The sequence below is a fragment of the Phocoena phocoena genome, chromosome 15, assembly GCF_963924675.1.
Source record: "Phocoena phocoena chromosome 15, mPhoPho1.1, whole genome shotgun sequence".
In the NCBI taxonomy this organism is placed as follows: domain Eukaryota; kingdom Metazoa; phylum Chordata; class Mammalia; order Artiodactyla; family Phocoenidae; genus Phocoena; species Phocoena phocoena.
The window spans coordinates 83,085,949-83,104,038 of record NC_089233.1 but is presented as its reverse complement, the minus strand read 5'-3'; the positions used below and the strand labels follow the sequence as shown (position 1 = coordinate 83,104,038).

The 18,090-nt window shown below is 46.4% G+C and overlaps 1 protein-coding gene across 1 annotated transcript in view; it reads right to left on the bottom strand.

Annotated features, from left to right (window-relative positions):
* Positions 1-1,318: 1,318 nt before the first annotated feature.
* The window catches only part of VAPB (VAMP associated protein B and C), a 47,166-nt gene continuing 30,394 nt past the window's right edge, over positions 1,319-18,090 (bottom strand). Inside the window, exons 3-6 of the mRNA XM_065892335.1 lie at positions 10,304-10,407; positions 6,667-6,747; positions 4,553-4,729; positions 1,319-2,307 (exon numbers count right to left, since the gene is read on the bottom strand). Of these exons, the coding sequence (XP_065748407.1) occupies positions 2,149-2,307; positions 4,553-4,729; positions 6,667-6,747; positions 10,304-10,407 (521 nt within the window). The 3' untranslated portion in view covers positions 1,319-2,148. The remainder of the gene's footprint in view (positions 2,308-4,552; positions 4,730-6,666; positions 6,748-10,303; positions 10,408-18,090) is intronic.

The window sequence follows — 18,090 nt, the reverse complement described above, 5'->3', positions numbered from 1 at the left end:
TTCCTCTCAGTCAAAAAGCTCCACAGGTGCTCACCAAGTCCTGGCCCCTAAAACAGAAAGAGGTTTCACAGGGTGATTAGTTTTAAGAGACAACTTTGGATTTTAGATTTTGATTTTTAGCTACACACAAAATGCCACCATCCTTGGAGAAGCTGAATTCCTTCTAGATGCACACGAAACACTTAGTCACTTCCAAAGACCTAAAACACAAGTGTCCCAGGTACTCTTTTTGAGAACTTGGTCACTCGACTACAGGCGCCAGCAAACTCCAGTCTCACGGGCCAAATCCCAGCAGCTGTTCTCGTGAATAAAGTTTTAATGGCACACACGGCAACATCCTTTAAGAAAATGTTTACCAACTCCTGCTCTAGAGGAATGGGACTGTACTGCATCCCCAGGCACTATTTGAGGCACCCCCCCCCCCCCGGCCAAATCACTCTCCTTTCAAGGTCATGAGGTATTAGAAGCCACATGAAGAGTAATTCGTTGCAACTCCTACACTCAGATAGGTTTTACTCCACTTAGAGAAAACAGCAGGAAGCACATGCTTCCCAGCTCAGTCTTCTCACTCCTTTTCCTAAGTACCTGGGTCCACACGGAATAGAGACTGGAGACTAATTTATAACCGGGCAGCCGGCCTTCCAAAGCTTCACGCCATGGGTGTGTGGTCGAGAACGAGGTCTATTCAACATTTACCGCGAGTTCTCAGGATGTACAGTAAACATGTTATTTCTCATCGACAGGGTTCATTTTTAAATCAACCTTCCAATGACAAAATAACAATGATAAAAATAATGTCTCCCTCCCCCCGCCATTTAGCACAAGTGACAAAATGACAAAAGAACTCTTAATTTGGGGGCTTTATTTTAATTTTTTTTTCTTTTAAAGATGCTACATAGTCAAACAGAATCGGATTGGTCTTTTATGGCATAAAGTTAATTCACAAGCTCTCAGTCACTACTTGACGGATCATCTGACGTTTCTCTCCCACCCCCTCCCAACCCCACCGAGCCGGTTTCTCCTCTGCTCTCCCCTCTGCTGCCCGACTCACACGCCCTGATCCCCAGCTAGGGCCACGCGGGGAAGGTCAGGGCCACGCTGGGGCACGTGTGCTGAAGCGTGAGTGGAGGCTGAGGAGTGGAGAAGGAAAGAACAGTACAGAGATCGGCTACCCTTCCCCACAGAAAGCGTCACCTAGAGCTGACTGCCACTACTGAGCACTTCCCTCCCTATGAGAGTCGTCATTTATTTGCACAGAAAACCACTTCTCGGCAGCTGTTTTCCAACGTTCCAATGAGCCGCACCTCCATGTGTGTGTACAGCCCAGAACCTCCAGCAGCAATGCCAGCTTCACCCAGCAGAGTTAGGTAGCACAGGTGATTTTAGGCCACAGAGTTAATTATAATCTTGTGACAAGAAAACATGAGATGAAATACATTAAATAAGTTAAATATGCATTAAACATCTCTGAATAACAATTCAATCTCACGACATGAACCAATGGTTATCTAGCTTGGTCCCTTTAAGAGAACAAAGCCTTCACTGACTTCTATTTCCAGAGTATTGGGTCACTCGGGCAACATACACCTCCCAGCATAGCCGATGCTGCCACAGCGCCGTTCTTCTCGGCCTCAGACTCTGTCCATCAGTCCCAGGGAACTGACGGCAGGGGCAGACCTGGAGGAGCAGCCCGGAGGGAGCGAGCGGTGCGGGGAGGACGCCTTGGGGGGGATGCGCTCTCCACCGCGCTGGGCTCCAGCTCCCCGAGCGCCAGCACCAACAGGCAAGGAAGAGTGTCGTGTTGGAAGAGAGGTGACTAGCAACATGGACCAAGGCTACACAAGCGTTTAAAATGACATGTCCAACATGCCAGTCTCATTTAATCATGGTTTCCCTTGTCATTAATAAGGATCATTCTTTCCCCCGATCACTTACTACACGTGTTAAACTTTCTAAGATTGTTATTTTATGTTCTATGTGTGTGTGCACGCGTGCGGCAGCACACACGCGCAGGGAGGGGTAATTTAAAGGCAAGACCTGTGAGATGTCATCATACATTAACTTCTTTTTACACGCGGTTATGATACATTTAAATCCCATGATATGGCGGAGCCATCAATCCAATTTACCATCCTTTGCCTGCTGCCTCTACAAGGCGATCTTCCCTATGATTACACCGACGATAAAGAACAAGACCACCAGCGCGAGTAGCCGGGTGCTGAGGCCCTCCTCCTTCCCAGCCGCAGCTAACACGGGAACGGGGCTGTTGCTCTGCGCTGCCTTCCTCATCCGAAGTCCATCTTCTTCCTACGGGAGCAAACACACGTTTCAAAGACAGTCCAAGGCACCAGAGCAGCAGTCAACTGTACAGCTTGGGGGACGCGGTGGGGGGCGGGGGGGGCGGTGATGCCCAGACTCCATCACACGATGAGGTCCAACCTCCTCGTTTTGCAAATGGAGAAACAAGCCTACACAGAAGAAGAGGCTGGCTTGAGGCCACCACAAAAATACTGCCAGGAGCCCCTCTTTTCTCCCATCCATCCTACACAATGCTGCTGGGTACCTTTTTATACCACACATCTAAGCAGGGGACTCCCTGGTTCCCCATGATTTACAGAAAAAAACTCTTCAGAGAAAAGAATCACAAGAAACAACCAAGTGGGGGACCTGGAAGCTTTCAAAGGTAGAGCTCTGTATATAGTTGATATCTGATGAGTTACAGGCAGACTGCTGGATCAAAACTGTGATGTGTGTAATAGTAAAATGAGCTTGATACATGCATCTCAAGTATTTCCTACTTAACGCATGGAATTCCCACCAGAGAAATGACTCTCTTTGTCATACACGTGAAGATAACTTGGCCATTCTCCCCCGCACACACAGACCTGTACGAACAGAAACTTTTGCTTTCTCCACGTCCCCAAACGGGGCACACACCAAGGTTTTCCTACCCCGGCTAGTTACCCCTCGACTCATCCCTGACGCCCACACAGCAGCTGCACTTTCTCTTCTTCTTCAGTCCATTCACATTCACCAAGTGCCTAGCAGGTCTTGAAGACAAGAGGCATCCAACCCATCGAGCAGACTTTCCGTGACACTCATGGCCATCTCGGTGGCACCGCTCATCACACTTGTTATCAGTATTCGTGTCGGGGCCTCCCTGGCTACCCTGGTTAACAGGGAGCTTATCTTAAGGGCAGGGACTGCCCGTGTCTGTATCCACAGAGCGGGGTACAAGGTAGGACCTTAGGAAATGTGCTGGCCAAATGACAGGATGAAACAACACAAAACAAGAAATCAGTGTTTGGCAAGATAAAGAATCTTCTAATGTCAAGATTCGTCTGATAATATTTTAAAAGACACTGTGCTCACGGGGCATGGCCAATACGACTGCACAGTGATAAATGACTGGTGCTATTCGATTAACTTTAAAAAAAAAAAATGGGCACAGCAATACAGCATTTATTTTATTGGGTTTATATAGAAGCTACTTCTACCTATTTATCACTTTAAATGGCACAGAAGTCTGTTTCTGAAGAGCAATACATTCAAGGAGAACCTCCAGGCGTATCTTAGATTTTTAGCCAAAAAGTAGCGTGTCAGCTTCATAATTTACTCCTTACTAAGAGAAGTCAAATCAAGATTACTGCCAAGAAAGAAGATGATGCCATTTCCCAAACTCTGTCAGCCCTCCTGTATCTACTACCTTGCTAGAATAAGAGAAGGAAAAGTCAACTGCCACGAATTTATGACGTGTGCCTGGGGCTACGCAGTGAACGAGTGAAAAAGTCTATCGTGTGGTTGGGGGACATGATCACGATGCAGAGAACAGATCGGCCTCGAGATTTAAGCTGCAACGAAAGACCCTATGATCAGACGTTCAGAAATGCTCTCTTTAATACTGCGTATGAAACAGACATACTTTTAACACTGGAAGGGGCCTTAATGGGGTTTTGCGAACAGAGGCCTGGGAGCCGCCGTGACTAAAAAAGATTCACAGCGAGCCCAAGTTTGGCTGGTCATTTCCACAACACCGCAGGCCTCCAAGACCAAGCGAAGTGCACCTGCTTCCCTCCAATGCCAACCGCCGGGTCAGTGGCCACAAGCTGGAGACTCTGGTTCCCTGTAATTTCCACCCATGTACGGCGACAGCTTCCCATCTCCAGTCTCCTCACCGCGTTAACGGCAGGATGAGACCCTACTGCCTAGACCTATTTAGGATCCTCATGAAACAGAATTATGCCTGTGTTAAAACAGAATACAGGTCAGTATTTACCCACTTAAAAAAGATTCTCATCCAGTGGGGATGGAGTGGGGTTTGAACATGTGAATTCAAGATAACCACTGCTGTTTTATTTTTAGTCTCAGAACTGAATTTCAATTTACACTAATGGATTGTTTGTTTGTTGCTTTTATACGAGGTGACAAGAGTTTATATTGTGCAAATATAAAACAACTCCACAAATTCAGGGGTCCGTCAGCTTCCCCACCCAAGATCACAGCGAAAAAGCCCCTGCTGCCTGCAGATGATCAGAAAATAAAACGCTGTTACCTTGAACTGCTTGTTCTCTTCCCGCAGCCTCTGAACTTCACTCTGCAGCCGCTTACATTCTTCCATCACCTTCTTAACTTCAGTGTCATCCAAAGAAGAACTCAGAGCTTTAGACACTGTTGGTGTTTCTGTCTTTGATGCAGTTGTGGATATAATTTTATTTATTTCTACATCATGCTGTTCAGAAATAAATGAAAGCCCAAGTGTCACCAACTATGTAATAATGGACTTTTTAATGCAAAGTAGTTCTCAGCAAACACCACACGTGGTAGCGTTTCATCCACACTGTAAAATGTCACATTTACTTTTAATATGGATCACTTTATCCAGTGTCTTAATAATCTACAGCAAGTGCGCTCCAGAAATTATGGACGAGGGCAAATAATGAAGTTCAGCTGAGACTAACACTTCAAAGAAAGAGAGAAGGGGCCGTGCATTCTGCACTATCAAATTCCTGCCATGCAGAAATTAGCACACTGTAATGGTGCAAGCTTAGGAATTATCATCCACAAATCCCTGTCACCACGGAGGTCTGAACACCCCCAGGGCTGGCTGAGTGGGGGTCTCGGAAGAAGGCCAGCGGGGACGTAACACAGAGGGCGACTTATTTCATGAAGATGGAACGGAGGTGCAGTAAACTCAGTGTCTACAATATTTCAGTCTGGGGAAGCGCCACATTCCTCCATCTCCTCGGCCAAGACTGCGCTGTGACACACTCTGGAGGCCGGCCGGGGACGGATCAGTAAGTGGGGGGAGGGCACAGAAGCACTCAGGTGTGTCGGGAAAATAAAATAACTGGGGATCGTTGCCCTGGGGGTTCCATGCAGCAAACTGAAAACTAGGAGCTCTACCCTTCGTCTCTCCCAAGTGAGAAGGGTGAGGCCCTGAAAGGCAAGGCCCCAGCTTACAGAGCTAATCACCTAGCACAGAGCTAGGGCCAGAATACAGATCTCACAGCGTCCACAACTAACCTTCCCAGGACTGGAATGGGAATGGGAAGGAAAAAAAGAAAAAAAGACCAGTGCCATTCAAACCAACAGGATAACGATAGTGGTCAATTATTGAGCAGAAAGAAAATGCTACGTGGTTTTGACACAAAGCATCAGCATTCCTGGAGACGGCTATGGATAATGTTGAGAAGGTGAGCATTTCTATTTCCCACCTCCAGCTGTTAACAGCCAGGGTGGTTGAATGTTCTACATGTGTTTTAAACTGTGTTTTTAATACAATTTATTATAAGTTTTTTGACTAGGTTGAAGGGAGGTCCACATTAGCATTACTGATACAATCTTCTCTCTCCAACCGGTCACAAGCCAGGGCCAACACAGGCTTATCTCTTGGGTTTCACACAGAGAAAAGAGAGCTGACAGCCTGGAGGAAGTCGCTCCTTGCCCTCACCCGCTCGGAAAGCAAAGGGGGCGATTCTCAACAGGGAATCATTCTGCCCCAGCAAAGGCACATTTGGCGATATCCAGAGACATTTTTGGTTGTCACAACTAGGGGGTGCTACTGGTACCTAGTGGGCAGAGGTCAAGGATACCGCTACACATCCTCCAAGGCACAGGACTGCCCCCACGGCAAAGAATTATCCAGCCCAAGTGTTAATAGTGCTGAGGTTGAGAAATCCTAATCTAAAAGCATATTTTCACTGAAGAGGTGGGTGGGGTTCAAGGGGTAGAGAGGTGGTGCTGAGGGAAAGTGTAGACGGGGAAGCCTACAGGCGGCACTCTGCAAAACAACAGAACCTCAGAGCTCACCGCCACCTGTCCACCAAGCACCACGATAAACGGCAAATTATTCCGTTTTGGTCTTACCCACCGTTAAATAGCAACCTATAACTTTGCCAAGTCACAGAAGCTCTTCGGAATTTATGACATTTCAACAGGCTGCACTTTTCGAAGGGAAAAAATGTTTCAATTAGCTGTCTTTCTGCAAGTCTCTCAAAGGCAGATGTCATGAAGGCCCACTTACTTGTTAACTTCGGCTTATTTTTTTCCTCATACATCAGAAGAAGGAAAATAATTTGCCAACTTAAACCTTGGTTTTGCGGGAGACGGTATGCAAATAAGCATCAGCTTGCAACGTCAATTACCGTTAACTAGAAACATACTTACTGGTTTATCATTTTCTGCTGGCAATTCAAACACACATCTAAGTTTTGAATCCATAAGGTCTTCCGGTTTTGCCTCCTTCCACTAAAACAATTTAAATTTAATAATCAGGATATTATAAAGCTGCTGGAAGAATAATTTTCTTCCTATAACTGACAATTTCAGAAAAATACTCTTAATGAGAAAGCCCTGACGTATATCAAATAAAGCACTTAAGTCTGCTGAGATTTCAATACTTTTAACATGACAAGATTAAACGCACTAGCTCTCCTGAATATATACTCTTCTTCACAGACCCCAGTCTTGCTGCCGGACCCCTCAGAGCCCACCAGCGCTCCTCCTGTCGCCAGTCTGCGGGAAGCACACGGGACAGAGAAGACCACCGCTGACCCAAGAGGAATCTTCTAAACTGCAACTGGATGGCCTAAGGACATCTGGGCTCTCCTTAAGAAAACACAACTTACTTCGCAGGGCACGTCCTTCTTAAGAGAGAGTAAGCCTGCGCTATCTGGGAGTGGTTTTAGAACACTGCCAACTACCAACAGGGCACAAGAACTGGCAGGCCACTCCCTGTGATCGCCGCTGTCTGGGCTGACCCCCACTGCCTCGGTGTGCTGGTAGTAACATCTTCCTGACTAAATCCATGTCCTGGGATGATGCACTTCTGGCTTACTCCTCCTCCTCTTGGCAGTGGAGGACAGGAATCCCAGGTGTTCTGATCATTACAGACCAGCATAGCAGGAAGGCTGCAATACAGAAAAAGGAACGAACCCCCCCACCCTCACCCCAGAACCATGCAGGAGGCAGCGAGAGCAACACAGTACCAAGAGCCAAAAATGGGAAATCATCTTTGTGTTGAACAATAGGGAACCACCAAATAAACCATGGCAGGTACAGTCAATGGAACAGCATGCCATTCAAGGGATACTGAGGAGTGTTTAATCGCATGGGGAAAATTCGCAGGATGTTAAGTGAAGAAACTACAAGCAATATTTTAAGTCTGTTCCTCTGCACGCCCGCGCGCACACACACACACAGAGCGTACGTGTGCCTGCGTGCGTGTGTCAAAAGAACATCGGGCAAGGATCATCTCTGGGCGCCAAAAATCACCAAGTGAAAGACTGCTCGCCGGCAAGCAGGATGTTCATGTGGTCTCCAAGTATCTGATCACTCTGAGTATCACAGATTACCTATTAACCACAAGGGGGAAACGTGCTTTGACACTGGGGAGAGTTGGCATGCACCATGTTAACCAAGTAATCAAACTGAGTGTCACCAAAAGAGGGACAACACGGCATTAAATGCCTTCTGATATGATGCATCACACATGACACCACCTAGGGAATGTTCTTGCCAAAATAAAAAAAAAGAAAACAAAAACATTTAACCTGAATTTAATCATGAGGAAATAATTGGACAAATCCAGAATGTGGGACATTCTGCAAGTCAACTGGCCTGGACTGTAAAAAGGGTGAGGGTGCTCTAGGAGAAGAAAAACTAAAAGCCATTTTTGAAACAACCGGAAAATGGTGACTACGGGTATGAGTTTCTCTATCAAACATTACGGAATTAATGTTAAGCTTCTTAGCTGTGACAATGGGACTGTGGCTACGTAAGAGACTGGCCTTGTCTGAAGCAGTTAGGTGGTGAAGGGTCATGAAGTCTGTGTCTTACAGTCAAGTAGTTCAGCAAAAAAGGAAGTTTATGACAGCAACGAAGCAAACGTGGCAAAATGTTAAACGGTGCACCTTAGTAAAGGTTAGATGAGCAGGCACTACTATTTTTTCAACTTTCTGTACATCACAATATGAAGAAAAATATTTTAAAGTAAAGAAAGAGCACAGGGCTCTCATTAACAGTGGTTGGGTTTAGTATAAACAAATTACAGGTCCCTTAGTTTTATTTTTGCTCATTTGTATATTGCCAAAATTTCCAACAATGTACATTTCATATAAAAAATGTTTAACTGTTATAAAAGTTATCATGGAAGCAAAATTCACCTTTATTGTACATAGAGTGCCTGGCCTGTAAGAGTGCTCAGACAGCTGCCAGATGCCAGACGCTATGCCAAGTTCTACATACACAGCACATTTAATCCCACCACAGCCACGTGAGCTAGGTTTTCATCCCCATTTTACACGTGACCAAACCCTCAAGAGAGTTAATGAACATCGCCCAAGGCCACAATGTTAGTAAGAGGCAGAACTCAGCTTCACACCCAAGGCACCCAAGCCCATGCTCTTCTCACCAAGCCATGCAGCGGAAGCCAAACAGAATATATTCTTGGATATTCCACATTCTGCATTTGCCATACATTTCCTTGATCACACAAAGTAACATGAAGTGACACATCATGTTCCAGGAAATAAAAGTAGTGAATGTCTCAACAGTCATTCCTCCTCGAAGGAATCTTAAAGGAAGCCTACTCTCCCTGATCTCTCTGAAACCCCCAAATATCTAGCTTACCCTTCATTTCCTACCCAGAAGTTAGACATGCGTGAAGGTGGTCGGTTATGCTTTTCCGAGATGAAAAGCAGCCGCTGTGCGGTGACACGGGGACACGAAGGTGGGCTGTGCGTGAAAGCAGCGCCCAGTGTACAGCTGTGAAAGAGAAGCAGCGGTACAGCGTACGTCCCAGCTAACTCAAATTTGCAGCCATTCCTCGGATGACTTCAGTCTCTTAGTTTCAGTTGGCGAACCGCAAAGCGGTGAAAACGTTGCGGCAGTCCTGCCCTCCTTTCCCAAACTGTGAGGGCTACACCGTCTGTCCTCACTGGTGCTGTGGATTCTTTTAAGGTTTATCCGTGTATTGTGATACACACTCACAGCACCAGGATGCCTGCCGATTTATTCAAGGGAAACCCTGGGGAAGAACTACCATTATAGTCTTCTTCTAGAAAAATCAATACGAGGGATTGATTGCAGGGCCCCGCCCCCACGGCTACCAAAATCTCAAGTCCCTCACATAAAATGCTAGGATCGCTGGCCCATATCCACAGATGCAGAACCCACAGAAATGAAGGGCCAACTGTAATGTATCAATTATTTATTTTATGAAAATGAAGTCATCTTATTTTTACCAAAATTAAGAGACAGAGTTAAACATGTATTTAAGCAGGGGAAAAGAAAAAAATGAAGGAAACTTGGGGAAAAAAAAAACAACAAAAACAAAAAACCCAGAATCATGCTTACCAGAACCAAGCATGAAAAAAAAAATGCCTAAAGGGTTGAAGGATATTTAGTTTTCAACTCTCTCCCATCCCTCTGGGTTCTGGAAGATGGGGAAGATGTGGTAGGAAGGTTCTCTATAGTGAAAACTGTCCTTTTCTGTGGGGGGAATGGGAGGGGGGTGAAGGGAGAGAATCCTCAGACCATTCAAGACACAATCCACCAGAAGAAGGAGCTGCTGAAGGCAACCAGATATAAAAGTCAGAAAAGAAGAGTGTTCTAAAAAGTTACATGAAATGTTAAAATCAAAGTTTTAGAAAAACCATAAAGGCAGTCAAAGCACAAACCTCCTTGAAGGCACCATTCCCCTTTAAAATCAATTTTGACACATTTTGAAATGCATGCACCCGCAAATCTGCACCTAATCATTTCTTTTAATTACTGAAAAAAATAAGAAGCATTCAGTACTTACTACTGCCTCCATATCAGAAGTGTCAGTTGGAGCAAACATAGACTGAACCATAAACTTGTGTTTACTTTTCTCATTGGGATCATAATCGAAAGGCTGTAACATCACTGAGAAAGAAAATATTTCATTAGGAGGGTCAGAGCTTGGTTACCAGCAGCCATTTGTTACGTTAATTACTTGCAGTTTGGTTGTAAAGCAGTTTACCAGAACTCTCTATCTGAGCCTTCAGAAGCCCCAGGTGAAGCGAGCAGGTCAGGATGACCAGGCCCCAAACCTGAGGTCCAGGAAACTGAAGGGACTTCCTCAAGGTCCACCTGCAGGTAGTGGCAGAGCCAGGACTGGGGCTCAGGACCCAGGTCTTCTGATTCCCAGCCCACTGGTCTGCCGCTAGGGCACACCTGACCAAACATCTGCTACGGGCCTTACATCCAGGTCAACCAGGTAGAAACACCTGTGCCTGTTTTGCTCAAGAAGATACATGCGAATGATCTCTTCAGGAACTAAAACAGAGTAATCCAAGACATCTAAGGAACTGTTTTAGCTTCTCTCTGTCCTATTTCCCACGTCAAGGTCATCAAAGTAATGCTTCAAATGCAATTTTGCCAGGAATGTTAGAGAATTTTCAGAACCAGCACCCTCAGGGCATGGAGAAGACGCCACCAGCTTACGCCCTTTTCCCCTAAGCAGCTAGGGGGGCCTCACATAAGGGCTCCTTGACTGAGCACACCCACTGCGCCGAGCGAGGCGCCGTCCCGTTCTGAACGGCTGCCCTAGGACCTACCACCCTACCCCATTAAATGACAGCTGCTTTCAAATACAGGTTTTGCTACAAGCCTTTGACTAAACCACACATCTCACTAAGTTCCCTGAAAACTAACTTTTCCATACACAGGAAAAGCCCGCTGTAGCCCTGACCTTGATAAGAGCTCCCCGGGACTGAGCGTCTCCCTTGGGCCAGAAGCTCAGCTCTGCACTTCAGCTTTATCCTTACCTCAAAGGCAGGTAATGTTGTGGAAGTTATTTTGATGGCTGTTTTCAGATGAAAAAACTGAAGTGCAGAAAGGTTGGCTAACCTGCCCAAGGTCACACCGTGGAGGAGTGGACACTCCAACGCAGGTGGTCTGACTGGAAAGCCAGTGCTCGTGGCCACCATGAGGGGCTGGCTCTCTGTCCTCTTGACAGTGCAGGTCCTGTCCTTCTCCACCAGCACCTCTGCTGCTGGGCACTCGTCAGTGTTCTCTTGCCCTTGAACACCACTTAGAACTTCCCAGGTGCTTAAAGCCTCACAATCAACCACCCCCTGCAGCAGATGCAGGGCACCTACCCTAAGCCCTAGCTTATAAAGGAATCGTGAAGGGACTCAACAAAGTGAAGGGACTCGACAAAGTGAAGGGACCTGCTCAAGGTCACTGTGCTGGGAAGCAGCAAAACTTCGACCAGGAGCCACGTGCAGTCAGCACCCCTTCAGCCACAATGGACACTCCAATTCGCGACGGGGTCACATCCTGCACGCACCGCAGACCCACCATCACGTATCTTACAGGACCACCCATGATGAGGAAGAGAAATACAAACACCCCCCCTCCGTCTTATCTGTAACGAGCCCAATGCCCAGGAGATGAGAACAATCAGAAGACACGGTTAATTTTCAGAGAAGTTGGCTCTTTAGCTCCAGTGACACTGGATCACACACAGAGAATGGATGGGTCCAGAGACCCTAAGACAACCCCACATAAAGAGCCCCAGGAAGGCCTGCTGTTCCCTTTCCACTCTTCTCCCCCTTCCTCCAGGAGGTGTAAGCCAGAAAGAAGGGCTTGGGTTGCAGGCACGTTCTAAAGCAAACTGACCCTTCCTTTTTCTCTCTACCTCGCCCCACACTCCCATCCCCAGTGCCTTCGCAATGTCCCAAAAAAGGAAAATAACTTTTACTAGGGCCTAGTACAGACTAGGCACCAAAGAAGGAATATTTTCCTTAGTTCTCCCATCAGTCCTCACAACAATCATAAAGATGGCCATGTCTTTATGTTCTAGATGAGAAGACAGGGCTTGGAAAGGCTAAGTGGCCTCCCTGGGGTCCCATGGACAGCGTATTAACTGATGGAACCAGAGCTCCACATTGGCTTTGTGTCCACAGTCCAACTTCCACACCACAGGTTCTCGAAGTGTCACTCCCAGACCCCGAGACCCACCCCTCAGGCGGTCCATAAAATCAAAACTGCTCATAATACCAAGACGTTCCATGTCGCATGCTTTTCCCACTGCACTGACATTCGAAGTGGTGATCGGCACAAAACCAACGGTGGGTGAAACTGCTAGTGCCCGAGGGCAGACTTTACTAAAGTCCAACCCTTGACGATGCATCTCAGCACTCTGTACGATGAAATGATAAGTACGCATCAAGCATTTCTGCTGCCTTGGGAAAAGCACCTGCGCAACTGTTTGGGTTGTGAGCTCAACTGGACGCTTTCTCATGGAACCTTTTACTTGAAAGAACAACCGACAGAAAAACTATGGTTATTCACACCTGGGTATACAGCAGATATTTTCCTGAAAAATGAATGAAGTGAACCTGTCACTTTAAGGAAAACAACTTATAGTTGTTGCCGGTGACAAAAACCAGGCATTCAAACAAAAGTTAGAATATTGGAAAACCTCCTTCTGCCACCAAGAGCTTCGCAGTTTCCTGAAGATTTAAGGACTTTTCCAATGAGATCAGTGGGAATAGTAACGAATGTACTTTTTTGATACTGTATAATGAGATGTCAACAGTTGGAAGATCTGTATAACTCAGCTAGCATAATATTACCAAAGCCATCAAGTGTAAGAGAAACCAATGCATTTTAGTGAAACAAAGTTCAAACGGTTCACTGACAGGGTGTCAGATTCCACACTGTATTAAACTTTAAGGAAGTGTCACTTGTCAAGTTTTGATACAGTATCAAAGAATAATGTCTATAATTATCTGAAAAGGCTATTAAAAATACCCTTTCCTTTTCCAATACATATCTGTGGTAAAGGTGGTTTTACTTCATATATATTCACCAAAACAACACATTATAACAGACTGAAATGCAAAAGCAATTGAGAGAATCCAGCCTGTCTTCTCTTTATTTAGCCAGAAATCAAGGAGATTTGCAAAACATATTGAATAAAGCCATACTTTTTTTGAAAAGTTATTTTCCACTAAAAATGTTACTGTTTGCATATAACTGTATTTATTAAAGTTGTTATTAAAGAATACTTTTTAAATTTCTCAGTTTAATTTGCAATACGATAAATATTGATACAACCCACAAATCAAAGAAAGCTCTTTTGGTCTTTGATTTCTAAGAGTGTAAAGAGGCCCTGAGACCAAAAGGTCTGACCACCGTCATTCTCCATCAAGCTGCCTCGCAGGCCCCTCCAGGAGGAAAATGCTCTTTTAATAACTCAAGTGAAGGCACTGGTGGCCTTGTGTCGTCCCCTTCTTGGGAGAATGTGCAGTTTGAAACAGAAAGCAACCTCACACAAACCAAGTCTTGAGTCCCGTATGTACCCAGGCCTCGGGAGGAGACAGAGGCACACGTGCACGCGCACGTGTCCCTTACAGGGAGGGGACTGGGGTTCCCCGTGCTCTGCTAAACAAACCACCCTGCAACCTCTTGCTCCACTTCTGGAGAAGGGCGCTGTCTGAGACCCCCCTGCCACCCTCGGACCTTGAAGGTGGCATCAGTCCAACTCCAGGCCTAGAGCAGGCTGCCTGCCAGGTCGCCACAGTGCAGAGCTAGAAGACCCTCAAGAGGATGTAACTGACATTTAGACCTCGAGGCTCAACAAGAATGTAAGCACATAAAGAAGCGGGTACTGGTGGTAACAAATCACCTTACAGGAGCACTGGAGACAGCAGAGGCGGCAGGTCAAATACCCCTTCTGCAAAGGCTGGGACTCATGAAACTGAAACGCAGATGCCCGATGCACTGGTGAGACTGGCAAGGTGAAAACTTTAAGCTGAGTGAAAATGGTGGCCGCTGGTGAACTTCCGCAGCAACTCTCCTTCCACCTAGAGCAGTAGGTGGAAAAGAAGGCGTTTGCCTTCATGGTCATAAAACACTGGATCAATAAGATCAGACTTTCTTCAGAAGAAATGCAGAATATATGCCGCTTCTCACACACACACACACACACACACACACACACACACAAAACACCCTCAGAGAAATGACTTGATTAAATGCAGCATAAAAGCTTCTTATGAGAACCTGAGCGAGCAGGTCACAGATCATCTTCACCTGCATCATAATAATGGCAACAGAGCCAATGAATAAAAGTCTAACAAGCACCTCGACACACGCTTTATTATTTTTTTAATCTCAGAATTTTATTTTTAAAATGTCCCTCTCCTTGTTCACATGACCACAATCTCAGCTCAGCCCCACCCCCCAACACCTAAGCCTCTCCAGCTAGATCTCCCCGCCTCCTCCCGGTCTCTCTCTCAGACAAGCTGCCCTGCAGAGCCCGAAAACGCTACAAATTTAATCTCCCCCTAAACACCCTACTCACCATCACGAAATTCCTCGGACCAGAAACCTGCTACAAAAAAAAAAGCCTATTTCCCAAGTAAAAAACAATCAATTCAAGTCCACAGCCTGGTTCTCTCAGTTTACTGATATGATCCAACAACAGGCTTCCCTGCTGGTCCAACAGGTGTGCATATGGTGCTGGCCACACCCCCGCACGCAGGTATTCTCCTGTCGTTACCCAAGTCTCCTCTTATCACGTTGGGCCTAGGAGGCTGGCACATCCCTCTCGGTCCCCCTGCCCTACTCACATCTCAGTATGTCACACCTCCCCGGGCTTCATCTGACTCTGAACCTGCCACTAGTCTGACTCTGTCATGAGGGGGTCTCCGGCTTCAGGGTGCATCAGACCCACCTGGAGTGCTTGTCAAAACACAGGTGGCAGGGTCCCACCTCCAGTTTCTGATTCCACGTATTTCTAACCTGTTCCCAGCTGCTGCCGCCGGTCCAGGCACCCTACCTGGAGAACACGTGCTGCACGACACCTCCTCACGCCGCAGCTCCTACTGGGATGCTATTTCACACTCTCGTCTTACTGGGGATCTTATTCTGTCAGCGGACACTACTGATACAGAGTTCTCCCCACATGTTCGCCTTTTCTACCCAATTAAGCTGAGACCAGGACTTCACGCTTTGCTACCTCACATTCTGGGAACTAACCTGCGGCTTCCCACTGGCTGAGGAGTGTGCCCCCTCTTCCCTTCCAACGTTCAAAGCCCTCTGGAATCATGCTCCCCCCAGAAATCTCCCTGGGCAGCACAGAGAGAGGAAACCCTCTTTAATCCTCAACCAGCTGTCTTCTCTTCTGCCCCACTTCCCAGAGCCACTCACTCTTCATCTCGTGGTTTAAGACAGTGGTTTCCAATCCTCTCATCACCACTGTGCTCTCGCACTCTCTGTCTTTGCTTTCATGCCTCTGTCAAAAGACTGTTCTCTACTAAGCTGCATTTACAATGTCATAATGAAGTCACTGCTCCACTTTTTTGAAACTAATCAGAGACACACCAGCACTCTGTCATCAGCTTATGGTAGCCAGTATTCCACAATGAGGGGACAGAGTTCTAGCCTAGAGCGAAGCGGACATTTTAGTGAGACTGGGTGCCTTATCGTGAGTAAATGTATTATTTCCTTCAGGATGCTCAGAATGTTGGAAACATGACTACTTTCCTGGACCTCTGTCTACTCAGGGACCCATGGATGGAACTAAGAGTCTAGAAGGTAAATAATTAATTTTATCTATTTATAAACTGGCTGACACTGAGTTGTCTTTGTGCTCTCTACAGGAGTTTCCAGTTCAGTACAGCCCGTCTTAGATAGCAGACCCCTCAGAGTCTCACTGATTTATCTGTGCAGCGTTTACAGGGCAAATGTACCCCAGTATCACTGGAAAATGAGGTGTGCAATATGCAGTCACTGGCCGAAGAACATGGCTGACTCACTCTTTTTTATAAATATCTTTTAAAAGGCACATCTTTTTTCAAAGCTCCAACAGACTTTCCTATCTCCATTAACACTTTATACTGGAATACCACACAGCCGTCCCTGAGTACTCTCGTGTTCTGATTATCAACATCCATTACATGCCACCTTAATACGACCCACAAGCAAGGTCCCTCGGGACTGACCCACTGCACAGGGAGAACGGTGTGCCCTGAGGCTCCGGCAATCCCGGATCCCTGCTGTTACCTTCCCGTACTTGTTCTCTGCGGTGTTCCTGTCCAGGCCTTCACTGTGGCCACCGCTCGCAGCCCTTGCCCTTCACTCTGGCCTGTGATGGGCTGGACATCAGAACAGGGTTAACAGAGAGTCTAAGGTAAGAGTATAAACAGGAGAGTCAAGACTAGGGAGCCTAAGTGTAGAATGTGCAAAAGGTGCTGTAACCAGTGAAAGGAACATTACTTTTGGCTGCTCCTCGGCCACGCCTGGTTTTTGCTCCTCGGCCACGCTGCAGTGAGCTGTACTGAATGTACTTCAGCTAAGTGAGCTGTACTGAATGTACTTGGATAAAGTCCTCTTGATCATCATCTTTGAAAAATGTAAAAAATAAGGAAATTGTGTTACACTCATAAAAAGTGAAACAGGATTCTCCTTAAGAAACTTCAATATTACAGTAAACTTTTTTTTTATACATTTATTCACTTATTTAGTTTTGGCTGTGTTGGGTCTTCGTTGCTGCACGCGGGCCCCCTCAAGTTGTGGCGAGTGGGGGGTACCCCCCATTGTGGTGCGTGGGCCGCCCACTGCAGTGGCCTCCCCTGCCGCGGAGCATGGGCTCCAGGCGCGCGGGCCTCAGTAGTTACGGCGCACGGGCTTCAGTAGCTGTGGTGCACGGGCCCAGCGGCTCCGCGGCATGTGGGATCCCCCCGGACCAGGGCTCGAAACCGGGTCCCCCGCACTGGCAGGCAGCCTCCCAACCACTGCGCCACCAAGGGAAGTCCCTGCAGTAAACTTTAAACAAATCTTTAAAGGCACGATGAAGCTTAATTACTGTTGGTAATTTCCCCCTTTTTTAAAAAACCAGAATCTCATCTGGTGAAAAAGATTAAAGACATCTTTTAAGTATGAATGTGAGTTGTTCTCATCTGAGAGTCATAAAGCTGGTTCGTGAAAACCACTTATGAAAAGGTTCTGTTTATCAGAGACTTCCAAAGCAAACGATCCATCGAAGAAGAATGAGGCTGTTAAGATGCCAAAACCTCCAAATTTAGCTCCCACTATCAGCACGTGACGGATGAATCCCTGACTTCTTTCTCTAAGGGCAGGGCACTTACACTCCGGACGCTAATCACCTAAGAGCTGCAACCCAAGGTTGGCTGGTCCAGGGCAAGCAAGCGGCTCCTTTAAACTGAGTCAGCAAAATCTTAAAAGGATTAATTGTCAATCGCAGTACTACCCAATTACGTTACTTGACCAATGTTCCCATCCAAGAAGAGCTGCTGATATTCATTCTCTGTCCTCGGGATTTTACTGGAAGAACTTTATGCTTTAAATGTGACTGAAATAAGTGCTGAAAAGGGCTATATGTCAGGAATAAACACTGCTCCCTAATTCTCGGAATTTTAATTTAAAACACAGATTCAGACACTAGAAGATTTGTGTTGGTTTGTCTTTAATTCATTTTCAATTCCCAGGGTACACTTAGTAAAGTGTATCTGTGCCTACATATTGGTATCTTTAATGACTCTTTCCAACGCCCCCCCCACCAAACAGATAGTTTGCATTTCTAATTTCCTT